Genomic DNA, 24,244 nt, shown 5'->3' on the forward strand with positions numbered 1-24,244 from the left:
ATTCACTGATAAACTTCTACTCAAAAGAGCCCATTTCCTTGGCTGCCTCTCAAAAAGGTTTTGGCTTGGTGCAGTAAATCTTGTCCAGGTCCATCTACAGTCTGTACTGGTAAGAAACATCTGTTCACTCACTTCACATACCTCAGCAATCTGTCCCCTAAAGAAATCTTGCTTAGGACTACAGAACTACGACGATCTAATACAATGAGCCCCTTAGTACTGCATTGCATTGAGCCCCATTCTAACACAAGGTTATCTAGCACACATACGTCGGCTGTCTACTTGACTAGATGCAAAGGTAGCATGTCAAATTACTGTTACATGAACACCACTACCGATTTAATTTTGATCCTCTGATGTTGACATCAAAAAAATAACTGTCCTCCCTCTTATCCAAGAAAAAGACAAAGTTGTAGAGCAGGCAGTTATCTGAGTAGCGTTTTGGCTTGCAGGTTATGAATGACCACAGCTCAGTTAACATTGACATTCGAGGTAGGCATTCAGTTCCTTGCAGACATCACACACATCTCCCCTGTGGTTTCAGCCTGTCTAGTGAAATCTACTCTACAAGGTGCTTCTGCAAACTTGCAACACTCACAGTCTTACCAGCATTAAGGCAAACGCTTTTCACGATCACCACCGTATTATTTCACTCTTGAGAACTGCTTTCACTTTACACCTATGAACAAAGAGGGTCTGACACTGCACCAGAGTCAAGAAAACATGTTGATGCTGACTTATTTAATACATTTTTAGGCACTTAAGCAGTTTCCATTGTCTGACAAGTAACTCATTTCTTCACACATTAAAAGATACAGCCAGCATGCATTTATGCATGGCAGCCACAGATAAAGTTCTTAAAGAAGAACTGAAAAAAAAGACAGCTGATTCTGCCTTGTGTTTTACCTTCAGTAAAATCAGTAACTTTCTTGATGCAATGCTCAGCTTCAACAAGCATTGTACCTGTAAAACCCCAAAACTGATTCAAGTAATCTGCAGAATCTCTGTGGTCAAGTAACTTAAAACAAAACAAAACCAACATCTGCCATGTATAACATTGCTTAGTATCATGTAAGTCTGACACATTGCTCTTACTCAGAGTTTTTCAGTCTCTACAACTAAATTTATCTATATCCCTGCAGTACTCGTGCTCTAACAGCCTACGGTTTAGCAGTTCGGTGTCCAGGCCATCTGAGAACTCAGTAAGGCTCAGGCACTTATCCAGTCTCTTTTACGCAACCATAACTGTAACGTAAACTGATGCACTTAGAATTCAAGGCTACCACACCTAATCAGCATATTCATTAAGACAGGGAGAACATCCTAGTTAAACAGAAGAAAAAAAGTCACTGCTTCACTTGCAATAATACATCACTAAAAATCCACTTGGGAAACTGATGTCTACTCTAAGAGGGTACCATTACATGCTTTTACTGCATGACTCGGACATGTCTTGTCCGAAGAGAATGGCTGCACCTGTTGATGAATATCAGAAGAGTAATAGCAGCTTTGGATCTTCTGCCAAAGTTTTAGATTTGCTCTGCGTGATCCTACAACGTATTTAAGCTATTACTTAAGGTAAAGAAAAATCCGTACAGTCCTGCTATCTTATATTCTATCCTAAGTTTAAAACACTACCTTTATTTTTTTTAAACCAGCTACATTCTTCTAAAACAGTAAGCGCACAGTGACAGGCATTTTAAACAAGTACTTCTTATTTATTCACAATTTAGATAAAGTTTAAGGAAAGACAAAAGAAATACAAAGGACAACATCAAAATGAAAAGGAATTTTAGTGACTGAAGGGAGTTTCTACAGCCAGTGCTCTCCATACATTTCCAAATGTTATCCAAATACTGCAGATGCAGATTTCAAATAAACCCCCATAACAAACCGCTACGACTATTCCCTTTGCAATTAAACTGGGAATGGAAGTTAGCCACCGTTTATCTATGATTACACACACCACCAAATTCTTTCAATTTCTGCTTAAAGCCACATTTATCTGTTACAAGATGGATTCTGCAATACATTTTCAAGTAGCATTTTTCATTTTCTCTGAGCTCCGCTATAAAAAAAAAGTCAATGTCAACCTTCTGTATAACAAAACAGCTTTTGATCTTGCTTGTGAAATTTATGCAATTCAGAGCAGTGTCACACTTGCAGCTTGGAGGTATCCTTGGAGATACTGCAACGCTTCTGCATTCAGACTAGTACTCAGCATTGATGGAACCTTAAAATACGATAGAGCAGAAGTGTCAGTGTGCGTATACATTAAGCTACTGCTACATCCTGTTAATTGCCGTGTCAACACACTGTACAAAGTCAAATGACATCCTGACAGCAGCAGTTTTTCACTGTAAATGCAGTTGCTGGAATTACAATTCCTGATACTGACAATATTAAGTTTTATGTAGTACTTATCCGAATTAAACATGAAAGAGGATGTTAGCAAACCATCAGTTATTAAAGCAGATATCTGGATACAGCAAACAGCGGATCTCCCAAGCAATCTTACTTACCAAAATCCTGAAAACAAATACACTATGGGTTAAAAGTCGACTTAAATTTAACTTGTTTAATTTAACGTGAGTTGCCTGAGGTTTCCTGAATACATACAATTGAACTGGAGACAAGTGTTAAGCTGTATACCTTCATGTGGATAGATTTTCATGTAAGAAATGGCATATTAATCTTATCACTATAATAAGAAGGGCTAATATTTTTCACATTATTTAGGTTAGTAGGAAAAAAAACTTACAGAAGCTATATTTAACGATAGCAAAATAGAAAGCAACACCTAGCATTCTGCTTATGATATGCTTCATCTTGCTGAATATCAAACACTATCAGAAGAGACCCACTGTCATATAAGCGTTTTTTCTCTGTAGAATTACGTTTAATGTGCCATGTATGAAAGTCACCTACCCTGCCAGGGCACGCAGTAGACAGTTTGTGAAGAGACTGTGCCAGATGGATTCTAGGATTGTTCACCATTTGACCTACAGGATCGTGCTCTTTTTTCCCAGCAAAGGCTAGCTGAGAGAACGCAGTCTGATATCCTGGAGTATCTTCTATGTCAATGAAGTGTTCTTCGTCAGGGATAGTGTCATCCTCAGGCAGCTCAAAGAGCCCAATGAGGGCCTGCAGCAAAGGAGTCCTATATAGAAAGATGGAGGAGGAGTGTAGAAAAATACGTTAGGGCAGGGTGTTTTTTTTACAGGAATGTTCCAATTATTCAGAACCCTTTCAACTATTTAGTCCTTGCAGGTACTAGCTCAGCTATTGAAAGTTGATAGTGCCCAACCTGAGCTGAACTCAAAGAGCTGTGGATGTGTGTATTTTACAAGGGTAATGTGGGTGTTCACAGTACAAACAGGAACAATGTATCTATTTTTGATCAGGTTAAATTCTCATGAAACTTACCTATGAAAAGTAATTCTTTTATAGATTACACCTTTCCTCTAATATTTTTCTTCTAAATTCTCTGTAACAGTTACTGTTACTGAGTTCAGGCTACCTGACAACCTGGACTGCTAGACTGGCTCACAATCTTACCAGATAGCTTTCCCCAAAAAGCTACTGTCACACTAAGATCTTACAGTGTCTTGCTCAGGTAGTAAGTATCTGTTTGCTATAAGGTTTCCTGATTAGCAGAACAGCTACAAACAAAAATGGGTCCTAGCTTTTCAAAAACAATACAAGCTAAAAGAAAGGTAGTCTATTTTCTTAAATGCAACTCTAGCTAGCCCAGTCAGTGTTATCTTCATCACAAAAATCTCAAACCAGTTCTGGCACCTGCTTTGAAAATGTTTTACTTCTTGAGAAGAAAAAGTGGTGTGAAAAGCCTTAAACTCAGCCTCATAACAGTAGCAGGCCTGAAGAAATCACAATAGAGTATTTTGATGAGTCGTTCACATTTTCATAATCAAGTAGCTTCACCAACAGAACTTGAACTTTCTACATACCACAGTTTGGTGTACTCAGTGTCCATCATAGGAGGACATTCTGTTAGTATTTTTGTAATGCCAACAGCACAGATTTTCTTTTCAACTTGTCCGGACACTTTCTGTATTTCAGGAATTATAATTTTCTCCAAAACCATTCCAAACATCCTATTACGACATTAAAAGAAGAAGTATTAGAAAGCCTTTTCAGCCTTTTAGTGACAACAATCAGAAACAGTATGAATCACGAGAAGAGAGAGAAAAACAGAGAATTTGTTACAGTGCTGCCCTGTCATAGTGGATGCCTGGTAGAAATTAGATAGTAGAAATTTTTCATGAAGGGAGAAAAATAAAAACATCACTCTTCCATTTTTATGAGCTGCTCATGAGATTAATGGTCTTGAACAATCAGGGAGGAACTATGGGCAGCATACCAGAGAAAGAAAAATTGCTAGTCTAAGAAGTTAACCACAGTAGAAGAAACGTCTGGCTAGTCAAATTAGTGACAAATGCAGTTTGCAATTTTAGCTAAAGGAGACAACCATTTCTACTTTAAAAGATAAAAATTACACAACAGTCTTAAATAAAAATCATACTAACTTTGGCTGTATGCTGTCAAATATTTCTTGAAGAGCTAATGCCCCATATTTTATGCAGTACAAGTTAATGAAGACTAGGAAACCTATAATGAGAAAAAGGATAGTCAGCAACAAAATACATTATAACAAATTTGTCAAGGGGATAAAAATGGTAATCTTTGCAAGTGTTCGGTTTTAGTGAAGTACATTAACTTGTTATCTTGAACCCTGTCTAAAAAGCTACAGACCTTTTCACACACCCTAACATGGCAATAACACAACTAGGACAAGATTCAGTCCTTTCCCCCTTATATCATTTTCAAAGCATTAGAAAAGCTATTCCCAAACTTTTCAGATTAAGGATCACAAGAACACTTCAATGCTTTCACCTGAAAACTTCACGCAATGCAGTTTTTCAGATCAGGTGTGAACACCTTTGCATGATCTTTGTACCAGAGCACAGATACAATGCATTAAAAGCATCACTTAATTGGTTGTGAAAGGCCACTAAGTCATTCCTACTCCTATCAGTAGGAGGCATTAACCAGATTTCACAGGGTTAAATAATAGATACTGCTTAATTTGTGCAACGGTAAAATCATTAAAACAATTTAAGCAGTATGACAATAATCTTCCAGTTACAACAGCAATAACCAGAATACCTACCTCAGTAATTTGTCACAGTTTTCCTCGTTTAACACAAAACCTTATCAATAATTTATAATATTAAGGCAGAATGACATGGATCCATAGACTATTTAACAGTAATAAAAAGTATAAATAAGAAAAAGGAAATGTGGCCCGTATTATTGTGTTGTGCAAGATTAAATTGTGTGTTGGAGATTAAATAGAAACACTTTCAGATAACAATACACAGAATAAGAAAGCGGAAGGGAATACAGACTTCTTTCCCTTCATTTCCCACTCCTTCAGTTTCAATAAGGTTAAGTGTGATCTGTTGTGTAAACTTCCCCACACACCACCCTTGATTACACAAACAATTTGAAGCAAGTCCCTGATGTTAGCAGCTCAGCACCCTCCCTTTGTCTGCATAATCACAGGACATGACTGCATACTTATTCAGTACAGCTGCACATTCTAAACTGTAGACATCACTGAAGCTTTTCATATAGCAAGAAACTTACTTTTAATAAATTTTGTTGTTTTGGAATTTTGAAGTCTTTGGAACAGTAGAATGAAGATCTGTTTCCTGTACTGGTCAACTGATTCACTAGAAATTTAAAAGATTAGTTATTCAAGCCATACTAGCATTTTACTCATGTCATTTTACAGAAAACATGTATAGAACTGTTCAAATCTAATTTACTGACAAATGTGGCATTTTTCAGTTGTTAAACATTAACTACAAAGTGTACAAACATACCAAGTATTAAAGTCTACGGAAATTATTTTTGAATGTAATATCAACTCATACTCACGGAGGCATGTGCTCTATAATACTGTTTAGAAGGTAGAATCCTTGATGGTCATTAGCTTTAGAGGCAATCAACTTCTGAAACACACCTAACAATCCAGGCTGTAAGTAAAACAAATATATAACACTATACAACGGTTCTTCATCCATGACCTACCAGCAAGCTGGCCCTTACCATTTAAAAACATACAACATGGCAAAAGCTTTCACAACCTAAAAACAGGATTCTTTCTGTAGGAAGACAGATTTCTCTTGGGACCAAATGATCCTTCTTTGAGCCTCAAAATTAGCCTTGATCAAATGAACAGCAAAGCTAATTTGAAAATGCGTGTCTGCTTCATTATTGGCATTGTCTAATCAAGTCTGACTACAGCAGATCATGCAGCAGAAGTAACAGAAGCTAAGTATGCAGAGTAAATATCCCCATGAATTCACTAATCCTCAGATTTTCCAGCATTTTGACTCATCCTCACTCACAATTCTGGAGACGGTTCCAAGCAGAACCTCCAAATTTTCCCGATCCAGTGTGTTCCACATAAGGCAGGTAAGAAAGTTAAACCACAGAGGCTTAACTGCTTCACTGTATTAAGTGCAGGAATTTTGCATCTTTATCAATAAAAGCAAAAGGATTCCTCTTTTCCCCCATAATGGAAAACCATTCCAAAAGCCTGCATTCACGTTATTTTTTTTTAAATTTAAAGTACAAACATATATTCTGCACAAACCCAGGTATCCACTAAAGAAAAAAAAAAACTTATAATTTTTAATCTTAAATCAGTATGCCTAGAGGCAAACACTGCTACTAAACCAGTCCAACTTACGATTTTGTCAGCAGCAGCACTTGCTATTGTGTTGGCACCCCGCTCTAAATAAGCCTGCAGGAGTCGGACCAAAGGCGGAATATTTCCTGTCCTTTCCCATAACACTGGCTGAAGGAGATGAGGAAATAACGCCATATAGGATGATGGGATTTCATTTTTATGCATTTCCAGAAGTAGTGACATCACTTGAAACACATATGGAATGAACTCTGGAAAAGAAATAATGACACTTAAATTCAGCAAAAATGGTCACTTGTCAAGATTGACAAGATTGTCATAAGAACCACGTATCTATCGATTGAACCTACAGTTGTAAGATATTAACAGAAATATTCCAACAAATAAAACTTTGGAGAAAGTATACTGCTTCTCAAATTTAATTATTCCAAACATTTGCAAGCACTGTATCTATGTATACATACACACTTTCTATTTTCTCTTTTGGTGTTTCAGAAGATGGAATACAAACTACTAGAAACAGGGCAATGTAGCTAAGAAGAGGATTTGGGGGTAGTGATTGTCAGATACTTCTAAAGATGGAGTTTGTTTAAAAAAAATAATACAGTTGATGTATCCGATGGAACAGCTCAGATTCTTCCTAGAAGCATTTATTAGGACTGTGAACATCCTGTGTTCTCACTTGAGTTTCCTGTGCTACAGAAAAAAAACCTGCCACAACATAAACCATGACAATCAATTACAGCAGAGAGAGCACAAGCACTTACTGATTTGAATTTACCTTGCACATCATTCTGTAGTATCTCAGTGAACACCATAAACAAAGCCTCTTCAAAGCTGCCAACTGCATCAGGGTTTGCTTTGCACGTTATCCTTATTGACAAGCATATTGATTCAAACATGTAATGGTTAAAGTGAGGTTTGCTTGGATTCTAAAAACAAGTTATGAACAAATAAATCAACTTAAACTTGCTGCCAAGTCACTTACTTAGCAAAATGTATTTTTAGATTCAACTGAATTCTAAAAGAGCAATTGGAAGTAAGAATACTATGCCTTATTAATATGCTGATGAAATTAAATCTATAGATTAAAGCAAATATTGAAAACCTTTAAAACAAAAATGAGTTTGTTTTTCCAAGTATTTCGAATACAGGTGTTTTTCAGAATCCCTACATGAACTAACAAGCAGTTATAATATGATGTAACAAAAACTCTGCAGCTGAGTTTAAACTACACATAGTAGTAGTTCTTTGGATAGTTGATGAAGGTATTCTAAAGCATTCCCTAAATTAACATTCAAGAATATTGAACATGGAAGAATATTAGTCCAACTTGAACGAGGGAGACTAAGAGAATTTTACCCACCAAAAGCAGGTGGGTAATTTAATTTAATCCGCATTTCAGTGTCTAAATTTAATATTAGTCTCAGAAGTTTCCTGGACAAAGAATAAACGAGTTGCAACAGAAACAGATTATTGTAATGGTGGCGTCTGAACAAGCAAACATTTATACTAGAACCAATTAATATTATAAAAAGATTTTACATGCTGTTCTCAAATTTCAGATGAAAGTAGGGGAAAATGATTTGGAAGGACGCCCTAACAGGAATAAAGTACTTCACTGGGAGGCTATTTTTACTTATTTTAGTCAAAGTATTGAAGAATTTGCGACATATTAACAGAACACAAACAACAAAGTATACATAAATCTTTAAAAAAGATTGCTCTAAGAAAAAAGAAGTGTGAACACTTGGCCCAGATAGCCTGTTCTTTACCTTACTGACAGCCAGCAGTTTCTGTGTAAGCTGTGTGATGACAGAAGGGATGTAGGGAATTATGGATTCCTGCAGCAGAGAAAAACTCCTCATGATTGCTGCAAATAAATTGAAAGTTATTAACTTCTTGAGAGAGATAGATGGCAGAAGTATGTGTCTAAATCCTTTTACCATTAAATCAGATCCCAAGGAATTAGGTACAATAAGGGTGAGCACCTGTTGCAAGCGCAATCAATCTATAATCATGACACAGGATAAAGCAAAGCTTCGTTATTCCCACTCCGTAGACTGAGCACAGACGATTAAGCAACTCACCCAAAGTAAAAAGATGTTCTTCACAAGTCACAATACCATTATGTTTAGTATTTCTCTTTGGTTCCATAATTTACTGAAAAATGACTTAATACTGGCTGGTAAATAACTGTAGACTGTACAGACCGCTTTAGCATTTTTGCACAAAATTAGGCTTTTCAAATAAAAAATTCAGTAGCCTATAACTATAAGCCTTTACCCCAAATTAACCAAGTTACTCTTACAGTGCAGGACTCACACAGCACTTACCTTTCATTATGTATTCATTTTCAGATGAGCCAGGAAGCGTTAGTGCTTTAAACAGGTTTGTTAGCAGCACTTCTACAAATGGTGCCATTTCCGCAGCTGTAATGCTGTAAGGAAATCACAGGGCTTTAATGATGAAATACATTCACAAACTTCAAGCATCTTACAGTACCGTAACAGCAATAAATGAAAGATCCCCTACCAGTATTTCATCCGTAATGTACTAAAACTAGATAGCAATGAATTTAATTTCTGCTTGGAAACTTACAGAATAGTATTATTCGTCCCTCTCACGGTGAACAGTCTTTCAAGAGCATGGGCTGCATAAGTATGGACCACAATACTTTCTGCTTGAAGATGATTGATTAAGAGAGGAATAGACAACAACAGTTGTTCCTTAGGTACCTAAAAAAAAAAATATAGCAACAAATTATATAAATTACAGAAAAATAGAGATGGTTCAACACTAGAACATAATCACTGAACTCATCAACTGTAAATTGAAAGCGTGGCAGAAAGAAGAAGTCTCAGAAGGCTCCTCCAGTTGCTAAAACACACCTTGACAACTGAGAGGTACCTATTTCTGTCATCTCTTGAGTATTTCCCCTACAATATCAATGTGTGATTTTAAATGCATATATTCCTAATGTTTATTTCTTTTTCCACTTTACTTTGTCTTAATGGGTAATTAAATCTGAGTGGGTCACAGGACTAAGCATGCTAAGATACACAGTGTCCAATAGCGTATGGACAGAATATAGGCTACATGTCCATTTGATATTTATAGCAGCAGTATCATTTACTTTCAAAACTCAAAATTCAGCAGGAAATGTTATGTATGGCTGTCTAAACACCTGCTGAGTTAACATATGGCCAAGTAAGATAAATTAGGCTTGGCAAGTGTAAAGTAACAGACCACAGTATGTTTTTACTGTAAGAGTAGAAGAAAAACTTACTTGGCTCCTAAAAATCATGATATATTTGATACCATCAGCTTTTAGCACAGGGAATTCATTCACTGCAATAAAAAAATACACATTACTGAACATATTCTACATATTAGAAGTGATATTAACTCCTGAATCCCCATCCCAGGTAATACACAAAACATTTTTCTGTTTTGCTTATTTTATGCATCTCTGTCTGGGCACTCTGCAATAACATTAAACATATTGTGCAACTGTTCAACGTAAAAGTTCCCCTTCTGGCTCTGATTCTAGCAGACTCCAATGGCATGTTCCAAGACTACCCACTACCCTCTGAATGTCATAAGATAATTGCTAAAGTATAAATACATCACGTTGCTTAAACCTAGACACCTGTAGTCTCATCAATACACACTAGTACAGGCTGCAACCTGGACTTCAGTACTTTAACTTCTCCGAGTTTTGTTTAACGTAGATGTTTGTTGTAAGGTCTCAATTACAGATGTCAAATTACATTGATTCAACAAGTTAAAGCATGTCAGCGGATAGCAACCATGTGTGTACGTGCCCTGATCTTGCAGACAGCATGTGGTAATCCACCTTTGTTTAAAAACTCATTCATTGCTGGTCAAACTAACTTGAATTACTTCCTATGTGCCAGGTGTAAACAGGCTTCTGGCTCAGAGATAATGCTGATACATGAGCACATTTTAACTTCTACTTGAGCCTTAAGAAACAATGGTCACAATCAAGGTTCTAGACATATCACAAAAGATAATGCATGAAAACTAACATTAAACTTACCACTAGGAGACTTTAAGTCGGGTAGAATGTGATTCACAAAGAATTCCGTCAGATTAACAAGTTCATTGGCTTTGGTTATTCCATGCTAAAAAAAATAAAATAAAAAAAAAAACCTGTTTTTATATATGCTCTCACTCAGCTATTTTTCCCACTGATTTTTGTATCTTTTTAATAAAAGCATTCTAAAGTGTGTATGCCCATAAAAAGATGCAATTTCAATAATCCCAAGCAGAGGACCACCCCATTTCTTAACTTTTTCAGTGTCTAGGTTTCAGCTGTAACACTACTGGGGTTCAAAATTCATTAGTCCTGAGTTGAGGAATAATAGCATATAACAGTAATAACAAACCAGAGTTTTAGACAGAAAAACATTAGCAGCTTATTAACTTGATACTTTTTTTTTTAATGACAAGCCTTTTGAAAATGAAGAGTTTAAGAGTCACACTCCAATTCCGAATGAGAACAGAAAAATTATATAAATACTTCAGTTTTACCTGATTGCCATTTCTAAGACAATAAACACTAAAACAACAAGAGACATTATGGAATATAATGACAAAAACCGTGTCGCTCGGATTCCTTCTAGCCTGCTCAACACCACTGATCATCTTCTGTGAAGCTGGATTTGGCCTTCCATGGCTTATAAACTCTGGCTCAGTAACACGTGAAAGCTCACAGATGCTGGACTCAAGCCAATTTTGTTTCTTTATGTCACTGTTTCACACATACTAATAAGACCTGCCAAATGGTCACAAGTGCTTGTTGACTTTGCCCAATCTATGTGAAGATGACATACCATCACATTTCCATCAGCTGTGAAAGTATTATATTACAGATGACTTTTAGTCTCATCAACATTAAACTACTACAAATCTAGTTATTCCCATTTAGAAGCAGAATAAAAGGAATTGCATCAATCCTCTAGTCCTCATAGACATTGTAATTTTTGAATGCTTATAGATTAAAACAAATAGCAGTACCTTCTGTGTCTGAGCTTTGGATGCCAAAGACGTGACAAGGTAAATAGCTGCATCTTTGTGCTTCCAGTTAACAGATGGATTCTTTGCATATTCCTGCAGCATGGAATTAACGTATCCAGAAAAAATCCCTGTCACAGGCCCCTCAAAAAACTTGCACAGGCCTCTGACCAGATCACAAGCTGCTCTGCGTCTGGTGTCAATATCTGCACAAGAACAAAAGGTTCTTTGGATATGAGAAAATACATAGCTTTTCATGTTACTAAGCACAATAATTAAAATGTATCAGAAATGCACAGCTTTTCAAGCTACAGCCACACTCCACATTGATGCCTAAGAACACATTTAACTCTTCTTACTTAATTTAATACCAAGGGCTATTTGCACAGCAAAATGAGGAATGGACACCTAACAGTAATGCACGTGTTTTCACTGTTTTCAATGTACCCTACAGAAAGTTTCAGCAAGGATTCAGGGGGGAGGCTTTTTACTATCTTGATAATTACACACAGAAACGTACTGAGTCTGGCAGTTATGAGTTTAATTTTTCTCTACAACAGCCTGTATGATGATGTGTTTTTAGACTGGTGACTAAAACTGCCTTAATGACACACCAGTGTTTTGGCTCTTGCTGAGCAGTACTTACATGGTGTCAATGCTTTCTTTTTCCTTCTCTGCCTTCCTAGCAAGGAAGCTTGAGGTGGGCAAGAAACTAGGAAGGGACACAACCTGGACAGCTGATCCAAAGGGACCACAGTGCTATTATCCCATGCCATGTAACATCATGCTCGGCAATAAAAACTGAGGGTAGAGTGTTTTTGAAAAGGCAACCATTGCTTGGGGACAGGTTGGGCATCAGTGTACTTGTGGGAAATGGTAAGCAATTGGCTTTTCCTTCTGTTTTCTTCCTCTTTCTTTCACTTATTAAACTATCTCAACCCATGAGTCTTCTCAGTTTTGCACTGCCTAGTTTCTTCCCCCATCCCATCACAGCAGGGTGGGGAGTACGCAAACTGCTGTGTGGTGCTTAGCCACTGGTTAAAAACAAACAAACAGTATTTTTTTCTAGTAAAAAATCTGTAAAAATTGTCTCAAGAAAAAAAGAAAAAAAAGGTCAGCTGGTCTTTAACACTATATACTAACAGAAGGGACAAAAGGAAAATAAAGCAAGTGAATTTAAATGCAACAGAGTGCATTTCTAAAGACATCTCAGAAGAACACAAATACTTCTTGTCTAAATTCTCTTAAAAGCAGAAATAGCTAACAAGCTTTTATAAGCTTCACTAATACCTATAATCCTGGATAAGAATGATAAAATATTTGCTTGAAAAAAAAATCAAAACTTTTTCCTCTACTTCCAATGTACAGGAATTTCTCAAACCTATTATGAAGTTCCAGTCATCTAAAAGTGTCAGTCAGCGCTATGTCGGTGGCACAGAACAGCCCATACAGAGTTATCACACAGATCTAGATTTGGTTCATTTGTGCGCTGACCTGGCTGGAGACAGACAATCAGAAAATCAAGCAGCTCTGTTAGCACAGCGCTGTGTTTTCAGGACAGTTATTACAGTGGTTGGAACACAGTGCCAGCATACGAAGGCGGGCTGCCGTCCAGCTGGCTTCATCACAGATTTGTATGCAGAACTGGTCAGAGTTTCAGTTTAAACACAACAGACTACCAAATAGAGGCAGAGAGTCTATCCACGTTATTTAAAACTCCACGCACAGGAACTAAATACACAACTATGGCCACTACTCAGCATTGACTTACAGGCTATATTTGCTGATACGAGAACACGTGTAGCGCAGGAGACATACCGATCCAATTAAGAAAAGAAACTATAAAAACATTGTTCAAAACAAAAAGACACTGGGACAGGCACATCCTGACAGTAAACTTGACCAAAAAACTGGATAAAATATCTTAAGGAAAAAAGCTTCCCAAGTTCAAAAATAAGTTTTAAAAGCCTCAGTATATTGCTTCAGCTTTTTAGAGCTATATTTAAAGACCAAGTATTCTTAGTATAAATCTGTGGATTACCAGATCCTTCCAAATCCCTTCTTATATATTCTTCAGAATTATCTTCAAATGCTTCTTCATCAGCAGCTGAAAATATAAAATACATAAGAGTTTTAATACTGAGATGTTTTTTATGCTAAAAAGGGGTATCATTATCAACTTACTATTTTTTCAAGTACTTCTCTGTAACACTCATAGACATGAATCAGAAATATCCAGTCAGACTAGCCTGTTTAGCTTGCTGCCCCACAAATTGCAATCTTTCATACTCATGAGCTAATGCATTCCTGATTTAAAAGACATATTCAATACTAAGTGTATTTAAAAGAGTTTTCCGGAGTCATAGACTTAGAGATACTTCTTATTGCTGTAACACATTTGGAACACAATGCATTTTAGATACTAGGATTAACATAAATCCATCTTGGAGAAACAGACATTACAATCCAGTAGGCCGTATATCCATGCCTATTTAGGCTCCTTCGATTATTCTGGTGTTCACTTCAAGCATGAAAACATATTGATGGTACATGACTTAGACATTCTATATTTTTCAATTTGAGATCACAGTAGGACAGAAAAATTATTAGATACATTCATACAACAATTTTACAAAGCCCATAGCACAGCAATTTGCTGTAGGAACTTGGTTTTGAATCTAGTACTAAAGTACACGGGATGTGATCCTCAATTCTTAGTCCTGTAAAGCAAAACATTATTATAATTACAGTTATATTTTACTGTGTCTTTGAAAATTCATATCTTGAAAAGGTACCTCTAAATTCCATATTGGGAACAATAACTTTTTCACAGATGCTTGTCAATGTATTCTGGTCTTCAAAGAGATGCTTGTAATGTGGTCTTTCACAAACTGAGGCCAGAAACTGGATTGCATTGCTAACCAACTAGAATAGAAGCACACACAAAACACATACAACTTTAGCATGAATGAATAATTTATAATTCATTATTGAACTTGACAAGATCACTTTTTAACAGCTTACCAAGTCATATTTCACTTCTTGGCCTGTTGTGACTAACAGATTCCAGATTGCCGTTACAAAACGTGGCAGGTAGGGCTGGAATTCTTCATCATATTTTTGAGCATATAAAGCAGCATTATCACAAATTTGTGATTTCAAGAGCTCCAGTAACCCAGCTTCTTCTTCATCCTCACATAAAACAAAAGTAGGAACTTAAGCATCCACATTTCAACACTACTTAAGTATTAAAAGTATCAACATATTTCAAGGAAATACAGTATTATTTTACCATGTTCTAAGTAGGTCAGAGAAACCCATCCCACTTTCCTGGAACTACTGTATTTTGCTGATTTGTACTGGAAGTGCACTACAGATCATACATTTGTGCTATTATATTCACAATTCAAATAACGGTACTACACACTTTAAGTGATTTAGACCCGGAAAGATTCAGTGCAGAATTAATTTTCCTATTAAATTTGTAAAAGGTAACACAAAGCACTGAAAGTACACATTCAGGAGGCATTCTATCTTGCTACTTTAAATTGATACAGTTGCTAGAAGTGTGTTTTTTTTTCCCGCCTTCTCCATATCAGCACAGATGTTTGTGGAACTGCAAAGCGAATTGGAAAAATGTGTTGGAATAATATTAATAATTAAAAAACACCACACAAAGAACACCCTCCCTCTTTTTTTTTTTAATCCCAACTTTCAATTTTAATGCATGTCAGCATGCAACTGCATGGATGTCTGTGCTTGGATGTCAGTTCAGCCCACAAACAAAAGAGAAGAGCAAGAAAAAAGATAAGCAAGGCTTCTTTTGCACCATCGCTAGCCTAAAATGACCATGAAACTATAGCACAAGATGCACTTAATGTGCCCCCGATATATTTTAAAGGCATTTATAGTTTCATTGGCTCCACCACGTGGCAAGCTACTGTACTGCATCTGGAAGACAACAGCGTTTAAAATAAGGAAAGCATTGCACAAAATGAATTTGAGCTTTGATGACTTGGTATCGCTTTTCACATGTGAAACTACTAATTATTATAATTAAGCAAAGACAGCAAATGGCAAACTAAACTACTTAAAGATGTCATGCCTTATATGTTCACATGTTTCAAGTTCTTTAAGATACCCTGTGTTCTAAAGGTTACTTTCGCAGATCCCCTCAAAAGAAGATATTCACTGACAAGTATTGGTAATTTGACTTCTGCACACAGCTACCTATACCTGTAACTAATATATAACTTCAAGAACTGGAAACCAAATTTTTAGACAATGGAGCTACTTCTCTTAAATTGCATTTCCTTATAGTCATTCTATTTCTTTGTTTACCCAACAAAGGAAACATTACATCACTCAGAATTAGACCTCGGTTCTCTTATCAGCCCTCTCCACCATACAGAGGCAAAACAGGAGGTTTATGCAGTACTTACATCAGTCTGCAAAAGTTTATTATCTAAAGTTAAAAGAGTATGAAAATTTGTCATCCATGTTTCCATGTTATCTTCAAAAAACTCAGGAAGATCCTGTGAAGGAAAAGCATAAATCGACATTTTAATTTGTGACTGCACTGCTCAGATAATATATCTTTGTTTTAAGTAATATGTATCCACCTTATAATCTACTAAGGGACAATGAATTGTGGAAAATACATCTACGAAACAAAACACTACCACCTTGCCCTGCCCTACTACAAAAGCAACCCCATAAATGAAAACCCGACAGACAGAGGCTTTGAAGCACATTTCCAAAAATACTAGTTGCTTATACCCTATATAGCCTACAGCTTTATATGGAAAGAACTTTATTTCCCCTGTCTCTTAGAATAAGAAAGCACAGACCTTCCTTTTAGCTCCAACTTGTTCTTTTGCCCAATATAGAAAGAGCAGCCCAGCAATCAAGTCATGATCATCACACTTCACAGGGTTATGCTCACGGTGAAACACTATACATCACCTCAGCAGAGTCTATTTTTACCATTTTTCATACAGTGCATTTGTTTAATGCTAGAAATTTAGATCTCATTAAAAAAATAAAACTCCACTAGAATTGCTTGCTACTATAGTGCTATAGTTACTAGTTTAAACTAATTGACTTTCATCTACTTGACTGAATTCGTATCGGTACAGATGCATTAATAAAAGAGCACAGCGGGTATAAACTCAAGCATTTGACTTTTGTCTTTCATGGCTCATACTCAGAGATGGCCTTAAAGGCTGCCTCAAATGGATCCTATAAATAAGAGCGTAACAGCTTTGTGAAATCAAAGCAAAACTATTAGAAAAACAAGGAGACTCACCTGAAAATTTAAACTGTAGAACAGCTTCGCAATTAGAACGAGAGAAGAAAATAGAACCTTCAAAGCACTAGCATCATTTGCATGTGTGCTGCAAAGTTCAATAGTTGCCTAGAAAAAGACATAAGATTCAGTGAAGTAACACACACACAAACCAGATCAACAAGAGATATTGACAAGTATCACGTGACATGGTATTTTTCACTTTTTTTTTTAAAACCAGAAAATACAGTTCCTTTTCTTCCTCTTACTGATCCCATCTCATTCCTCACTCTAGCTGGAACATCATTAACAGTTCCAACTGTTTCTAAGTTTTCCTTTTGTAGACATTCACGACAAGCAATTCAGAACGCTAGACTTGTTTTTAGAAATTATTCAACAATAAATACCTTAAAGAGGTTTGTCAAGGGCAATGCAAAGGCATCAAGTACAAGTTTGATCTCTGTCCATAATTCATTTGACTTAAATTCATGGCGGTACCTGATAAGTGAGAAAAAAAAATACACAAAAAATAGAATAGTCTTCAGTTGACACAAGTTAATTTAGGAAGAAATGTGATTTTTCACACTGGACCTTGAAACAAATCTGGTCAAGTAAACACAAGAACTAAACAGCATAGTTAAAGACTATGAAAGGTGTAAAATTTGATAACCACTTCAAGTCTTACTAAAAAGTCAATCAGCATAATTAGAGCCACAGAGGTAAACTTTGTAAATACAAAAAAATTAAGTCCAACAGTAAAAAGTCTGAGTCAAACAAAAATGTTTTGACCCATATATTAATTCCCTTATTTCCAATACCTTTTAAATAAAGAGTGAGCAGTACGAAGGACCCCATTAATGACATGGAAATCTCCACTTTGAAAACGATTCACCATTTCTGTCAGCAAGTCTGGCCATTTCTGAGGGAAGTCTTCCCGACCAATAATACTAATAGCATCACTTAACTGGAAAGGAAATATAACCATTACATGATATAATAGCAGACTACTTACAAAAAGAATGCAGCTGTCATGCCAGATGTTACAAATATTTAAGAATGCTTATTGTTCTTGTCAGATTCAAAAATCATCGGGTTAAGCATCTACTATTTTTCATCACAAGAAATCTCACTTTAAATCCAATGTATCTGCACGTGCAGTTTCACTTTCTACAATTATTATACTTAACCACCTAGTGCTGGAACTTAGATATAAGATATTTTTTTAAAGTGGGCAGAAGTACCTTCAACAATATACTCCAAGTTATTTGGATAGAGGTGATGTCACTGGAAGGCCAAGGGAGCGCTGCCAGTAACCAGAGCCTCTTAGACACACTTGCAATATTCTAAAAGTCTCATGGACACAACCAGAAATTGCCTTATTACCTGCTTTTGTATTTGTTCTGGGCTGCTAAGCATCAAGGGCACGATGTTGGCTTTAATGGCTATCCTGTCTGATTCACAGATTTTGTTCGGTTCATCCTCCACCTACAATTAGAACAATAATTAAGTCATAGGCATATTAGTACACTTCAGGCACTGTGCAAATACCAGTACTTCGAAGCCAAGACATTTATGCAACTATTACGTTGTTGAAGAAGCTAAGAGATCTGTCAAAGCCTACAATGAATCTCACAGTGGTATCTGAAAAAAGCTGAAAGAAATTACACCTTTCTACAAAACCTTGAACTAATTTTCTCCTCTAACACCAACTTTACAAAACAATTCAGCAGCAACAAGGGTGGGTGCACGTGCCAGTAACATACATAAATTTAACCAACAGTCTCCTCTTTCAGCACACCAAACCATGTCTGTCCTCATTTCTGCTAACCTCAAAACTTACTGTGTGCGAGCTGCCTCGAGCCTTGTTTTCTAGAAACTGTACAGGAAGATGGGTGCAGGTGACACACACACACAAATGTTAACATGGGCTTTAAGAATTAGCCAACCAGTTCAAAACCTTGTCAGTCAGTAGTACTAAGTGGTAGTAAATTATGGCATCTCTATTAAAGAAATAAAATTCTAAGGCTTGTCACCAACCAGTGACAGTCACATTATCTGTGATGACAGCACTGAAGTTTAGAAACCTAGAAGTCATCCAGCACTGCAGAGAGTAATTCAACAATCTTAAGATGCCTTTAAGCAGATGGCACTACTAAACTTGTACTTAGATAGATGAAGAGGAGAGAGGTGGTAGTGAAATGAGAAACAGCAAATCCTACTTGTTTGAGGTTATTTATGAGATTTTTTCCAAGGAAATTAGGCTTTTTTTTTTTTTTTTTAAACAAGACATGGAAAGCAGCATGGGTGACCATCTTACAAATACTTGAAATAAAACCAAATCCAAGAAAAAAAATAAAAAGCACACTCTTCCCTCTCTCCAGAAATGCCCTACACAGCTGGCTTTCCAGGGTCTACCAAATCAAAGTGCTTAAGTAAGCAAAACCCTTTTCCTTCCTCTGAGCTTTGTATCAGTCCAAGTTCAATGCTATTAAATTATACCATTTGATCTAAGTAAGGCAGCCTTGAGGCTGTTCATGTTCACACAGCTTCTGAAATGAAAGCTTCAATTTTGAAAAAAGCAATGTGCTTGAAGTCACACAGCAATCCTACCAGTCCCCTGGATGCACTTACTGCAGGGCATCTCCTCCTACTCCAACACAAAACCTCATGCTGAAGAACTTCAGTAACCCATACCAATGAAGACACAAATTTTTCTGTAACTGAGTGCTATTTCTACTGTAAATACTCTACAGATAAAGATGGAAATTTGGAGAAATGACTGAAAACGCAGTGTTACCAACACAAAGTTCTAGAAATTTCATGCCAGAGTGAGTGTGCTGATTTTAACAAACGTAACCAGATCTAGGACTGCAATAGCTTCTTAATATTTGCATGACAGGCAGGGGAAGAAAAGGCACATGCAAATTTTTAAATAGGCACTGAGACATAAAACAAGAGTACACATTTGGTACTCTTTCAGATATACAAACAGTTCTTTCTGGGAGACAAAATACAAATACTAGCAATTAATATCTTTCATCACTGAAGGATTTGAGCTCTTGAACGTAATACTTTACATCATTAATTAAATTCCACTAATGAGGAAAGTTCTAAATGATTTTTTTTTCTGACATCTTCAAAATAAAGGATAAAATGAAGTTAAATGGCAATATTTCTATCTTACGTCTACAAATACTTCTACACGTTAGACCGTCAAGGCTTCTATGCCCCAGAAGCACTAACATGAAATAGAAACCAGCATCATCACTTCCAGCTGCAGTGCTGGCTAGAAATGGCGCTAACACTACGCCAATAGATACAGGCCAACCTGGGCAGCTCACAAATATAGAAACTTCGCAATCATTTTGGTGTAAAAACATTACAGTTAGTTAAATGGGCTGTAAATATTGTACGCATATTTCTAAAGAAGTACGATCACAGGAAGAATTCTTCCTTCACCATTTTATCCCCCAGCTCTATTTCTTTTTTAATAGAATGGATTCCAACAGAGGAGGTTTTAGTCCCTTATCCCTAAGTTACGCTTGGTGTTTGTTTCCTATATGATCTATCTTCTCTCGCAAAGTGAAAACATACAAGCATTCTTCAGTTCAAGGTTACTACAGACTACAGTATTGGATCTTAAAAGGATTACTAGATCTTAGCAGAACTACTCACTAGAATACCTACAATTCTCCAGTTCCTTTTAATGTAGTTCTTGAATGTTACAGATGCACAAACTTTGATGACATTTTCCTGTGATTTCTCCAGCAGCGTTAAGAGTAACAATGGATAATTCTGGCTTCCTTCAACTGACTCAAGAAACTTTTCCGCTGTGAGAGAATACAGTAAGGTTAGCAAAGGTTGAACTGATTTTCTAACTGGAGTCCTACGATTTCTCAAAGGTCCATTTAAAATAATCAACACATGAACACATCTCCAGAGCCTCACAACAACAGATACACTGGGCAAGTACCAAAAGGTACTGTAGCTTCTTCATTACTAAGCTCTTTAATGCTTCTGCTAGTAACAAAAGCTCTCAATTCAAAGCAGGCTGTGGAAATATAGCCTCTTCAGCATTTTTAAAAGCCATGTCCTGACAGAAGCCAGCCCCTGTTCATCATAAACAGCATCCCTGTTTTAAATAACAACAGTACAAAAAAAGTCAGGAAAAAAATATGAAAAGCAAACAGAAAATAAGTTTATATTTACATCCACCCTTCACTAGGTGTCAAGTTTTTGTTTTCTTGTTGTTTTTTAAAGGAGACAGAGAATTTCTGTAAAATAAGTTTTGCATAAACTTCAGCTGAAGTTTGTTATATACAGACTGAAGAGCTAAAATGAAACCAAACTTCTTGGTCTCACACGACAATCACTTACCAGGACGCCTTATAGCAGGATCTGGATCCAGTGTTTTCTTTAGATACTCAGTTAAGGTCTGTAAATTGGCATCGCTCAGCTCCATTTTGGCAGAACCTATGACCCACAAGTAGTTTTGTTAAAAACACAAATTAGAAAATCCAACCTATAAGCTACGCATACGTAAAACTTGATTCCGCAGAAGACACCCATCTGCTCTTTTTGACTACGTTTCATAAAGCATGGTCTCATCTTATATGGCTGGTGCAATAAAACAACAGCTAGCATGCACTAAACACAAAAGAAAAAACATTCAATTTTTTCAACTCCACATAGCTGTTACTGAACGGTTTATTGAAACCAAGCTCCTAAAACAGGACCACACATCCAGCGAACCATTACTCAGGTACAGCGCAAAGATGATCACTTACTCTTTCATGACAGCATGAGTTGGGTTTTGCTTTTGAGAACTACTGTCAGCCACAGAAACCTACTCCTGGTTGAAAAGCTGAATAGCCCTGCCTTAGATAATTGGAAATGGAGCAATTCAAAGTGCATTGGAGAGTAAAGGTTTGCTTAAAATAAATACTCATTACCTACAGAAAACTCTGAACAGAAAATGAATTTCTATAAAGATGAAAGACTGCACACTGCCAAAGGGGTTGTCCACTCTGCAAAATTAACTCAGACTAGGGTAGGCATTCATTTAAACAGCAATACTTATTTCAGAATAACTTTGTGCAAATAAATCAAATTAGTCCTCCCTAGTCATCCTCCCACAGATACCCTCATACTCACCACAGTGATAGATTAACTTCACAGCTTTAAATGGAATACTTAAAATCACAGTAACACTAAAACAATATCAAGAAATGCTGTAATAGATGTGTTGTGTAGGGTATCACCACCTATTATAGAATCATTTAGGTTAGAAAGGACCCTTAATATCACTGAGCCCATCACCTAACACTACCAAGTCCACCGCAGAACCCCATCCCTAACTGCTGCACGCAGCCATCTTCCTCACCAACAGCACGGCTCATTTGCTAGAGAAATAATGAGGAACCAAAGGCTATTTTTCCCCTGGAGTTTCTAAGTGTTAAGGTAGGCTGAAATTTACCCACCCCACTTTGCATTTGTTCTATGTTGACAGTGAGTGCAATAAATACAGTTTCTATTTAAGCACGTTTGCCAAGGAAGTGAGTTTTAATTACTCCGTTTTTATTTTACGCTACCTGTATTGCTGGAAGAGGGGGAGCAGTGTCCCTCCCTTCTGGGGGTTTACTTGCCTGTAGCCTTATTCACCTGTACACATCAACCAACAAAACCCTAACAGAGTACAGGGTAAGCAAACAGCTCCAGCAACAGTCACCTCATCTGTTCTCCTACAAAACGACCTCATGTATCAGTGGTGTGATGCTGAAACAAATACTGAAACCTTTCAGAAAGAGAGGAAAAAAAAATATCTGCTTTGGAAAAGCCGGCAAGACTGAGGTACAAACCCACGTGGAATTCATTTCATAAAAGCTTGAACCTGACCCAACATGGAAGCCAAACTCAGAGCGCGCTGCTCGGTTTGGTGGGGATCCTGCCTGGCCTTCTCCAAATGCCTCATGCCCACACAGCACACAGGGGTCCCACGCCTCGAGCCGGCTTCAGGCTTATTTTGAAGGCCAAAGGTGATGACCTGAGGCCGCTGTTCCATGCCGCCCACAGAGCAGTGATGTTCACCTGCCGGCTCTCGGCTCCTCACCCCCTCCTCCAGCTGTTCCTTCCCTGCTGCCTCCCACGAGGGACACGAGCGGCTCTCACCACCGCAGCCCAAGGCTTTTCGCTGCGCGCCGCTCTGCGTCCCCTCGGCAGGCCAGGGGAGACGAGAAAGTTTCGAACTCCCTCTGCAGAACCCCCCAAAGGCGCCGAACGCTTCCCCGCGGTACTCCAGCCAGCAGCAGACAGCTCAAAGGGGAAATTAAAAATAAACCCCAAAAGCGCGGCCGGCCTCGCGCTGCGAGGCGCCTCAGCGAGCTGCTCCGGCACCGCTGCCGGGCACGGCCCGCCTGAGGGGGCGCGGGGGCGGGCTGGGGGCAGACCGCCGGGTCACGGCCGCACCGCATCGCCATGGGACCACCGCAGGGATCACCTCCGCGGCTCCCTCCCGCCGCAGCAGGAGGCCGAGGGGAGGCCGGCGGCGGGGACGGAGCGCGGAGGGGAGCCCTGGGCAGCCCGGTCCCGATCGCGGCGCGGTCCCGGCCCCGGCCCCGGCGCCTCAGCCCGGGATGGCGCCCAGGGGTGGGGGCGCAGGGCCCCGCCGCCCTCACACTAACTTGCTCCCCGCCGCCTCCCCGACTGACAACCACGAACGCCAATGAGCGGAGCCGCCTGCCAGCCGCCGGCCAATCGTGGCGCGCGGGAGGCGGGCCGAGGCGCCTCAGCATGGTGAGCTGCGCCTCTCGCTGCGCCGCGGGCCCAGCGGGCCGAGCGCGGAGCGGAGCGCTGCGGCGCGGTGCCGAGAGCCGGGCGGCGGGGCTGCGTTAGGGCCGGGCGGCGCGGGCGAAGCTCACCTGGCGGCTGCCCCGGGGCGGCGGCGGCGGCGGGGCGGGCTGGGCCGTGCGGGCCGGGCTGCGCCTCACATTCAAACCGCGCCGAGAGGGCGCGGCGGCGGCACCGTGACGGCAGCGCGCGGGGCGGGGGCGGGGCCTGGCCGCAGGGCCAATGGGCGGCCTCTCCTTCCGCGCGGCGAGCCAATCGCGGACCCGCTCCCCACACGGGGCTGGCGGCCAATGGGCGGCCGCGGCCCGCGGGGCGCTGCGGCGGGGCCGGGC

At 38.7% G+C, this 24,244-nt stretch overlaps 1 protein-coding gene across 2 annotated transcripts; it reads right to left on the minus strand.

Moving 5' to 3' along the window:
• Nucleotides 1-1,697: 1,697 nt before the first annotated feature.
• Nucleotides 1,698-24,138, minus strand: CSE1L (chromosome segregation 1 like). 2 transcript variants are annotated; one of them, XM_080558303.1, is made up of 25 exons: nucleotides 23,984-24,138; nucleotides 21,444-21,539; nucleotides 20,754-20,896; nucleotides 18,450-18,551; nucleotides 17,885-18,030; nucleotides 17,474-17,564; nucleotides 17,088-17,195; nucleotides 16,222-16,314; nucleotides 14,804-14,971; nucleotides 14,575-14,704; nucleotides 13,821-13,886; nucleotides 11,783-11,985; nucleotides 10,803-10,887; nucleotides 10,029-10,090; nucleotides 9,341-9,477; nucleotides 9,076-9,179; nucleotides 8,515-8,612; nucleotides 7,521-7,671; nucleotides 6,782-6,990; nucleotides 5,965-6,062; nucleotides 5,671-5,756; nucleotides 4,548-4,629; nucleotides 3,969-4,115; nucleotides 2,929-3,160; nucleotides 1,698-2,233 (listed from the first exon to the last, which is right to left on the minus strand). In XM_080558303.1, exons 2-25 carry the CDS (start codon nucleotides 21,526-21,528, stop codon nucleotides 2,144-2,146), a joined length of 2,916 nt encoding a protein of 971 aa, XP_080414429.1. In that variant the 5' UTR covers nucleotides 21,529-21,539; nucleotides 23,984-24,138; the 3' UTR covers nucleotides 1,698-2,143. The 2 variants fall into 2 exon arrangements, with proteins under 2 accessions (XP_080414429.1, XP_080414428.1); XM_080558302.1 differs by lacking the exon at nucleotides 23,984-24,138 and adding an exon at nucleotides 23,235-23,738.
• Nucleotides 24,139-24,244: the final 106 nt, after the last annotated feature.

Source organism: Anser brachyrhynchus (genome assembly GCF_964034855.1).
Source record: "Anser brachyrhynchus genome assembly, chromosome: 16".
NCBI classification, from domain to species: Eukaryota; Metazoa; Chordata; class Aves; order Anseriformes; family Anatidae; genus Anser; species Anser brachyrhynchus.

Excerpts from the sequence above, each read along its gene's own strand:
- CSE1L (XM_080558303.1), bottom strand. The coding sequence starts at position 21,528 with ATGGAGCTGAGCGATGCCAATTTACAGACCTTAACTGAGTATCTAAAG. Across the intron at positions 18,031-18,449 it reads CAGAACAAATACAAAAGCAG|TTAAGTGATGCTATTAGTAT; the intron begins GTAATAAGGCAA and ends TTTCCTTTCCAG. Across the intron at positions 14,972-16,221 it reads ATAAACTTTTGCAGACTGAT|GATGAAGAAGAAGCTGGGTT; the intron begins GTAAGTACTGCA and ends GTTTTATGTGAG.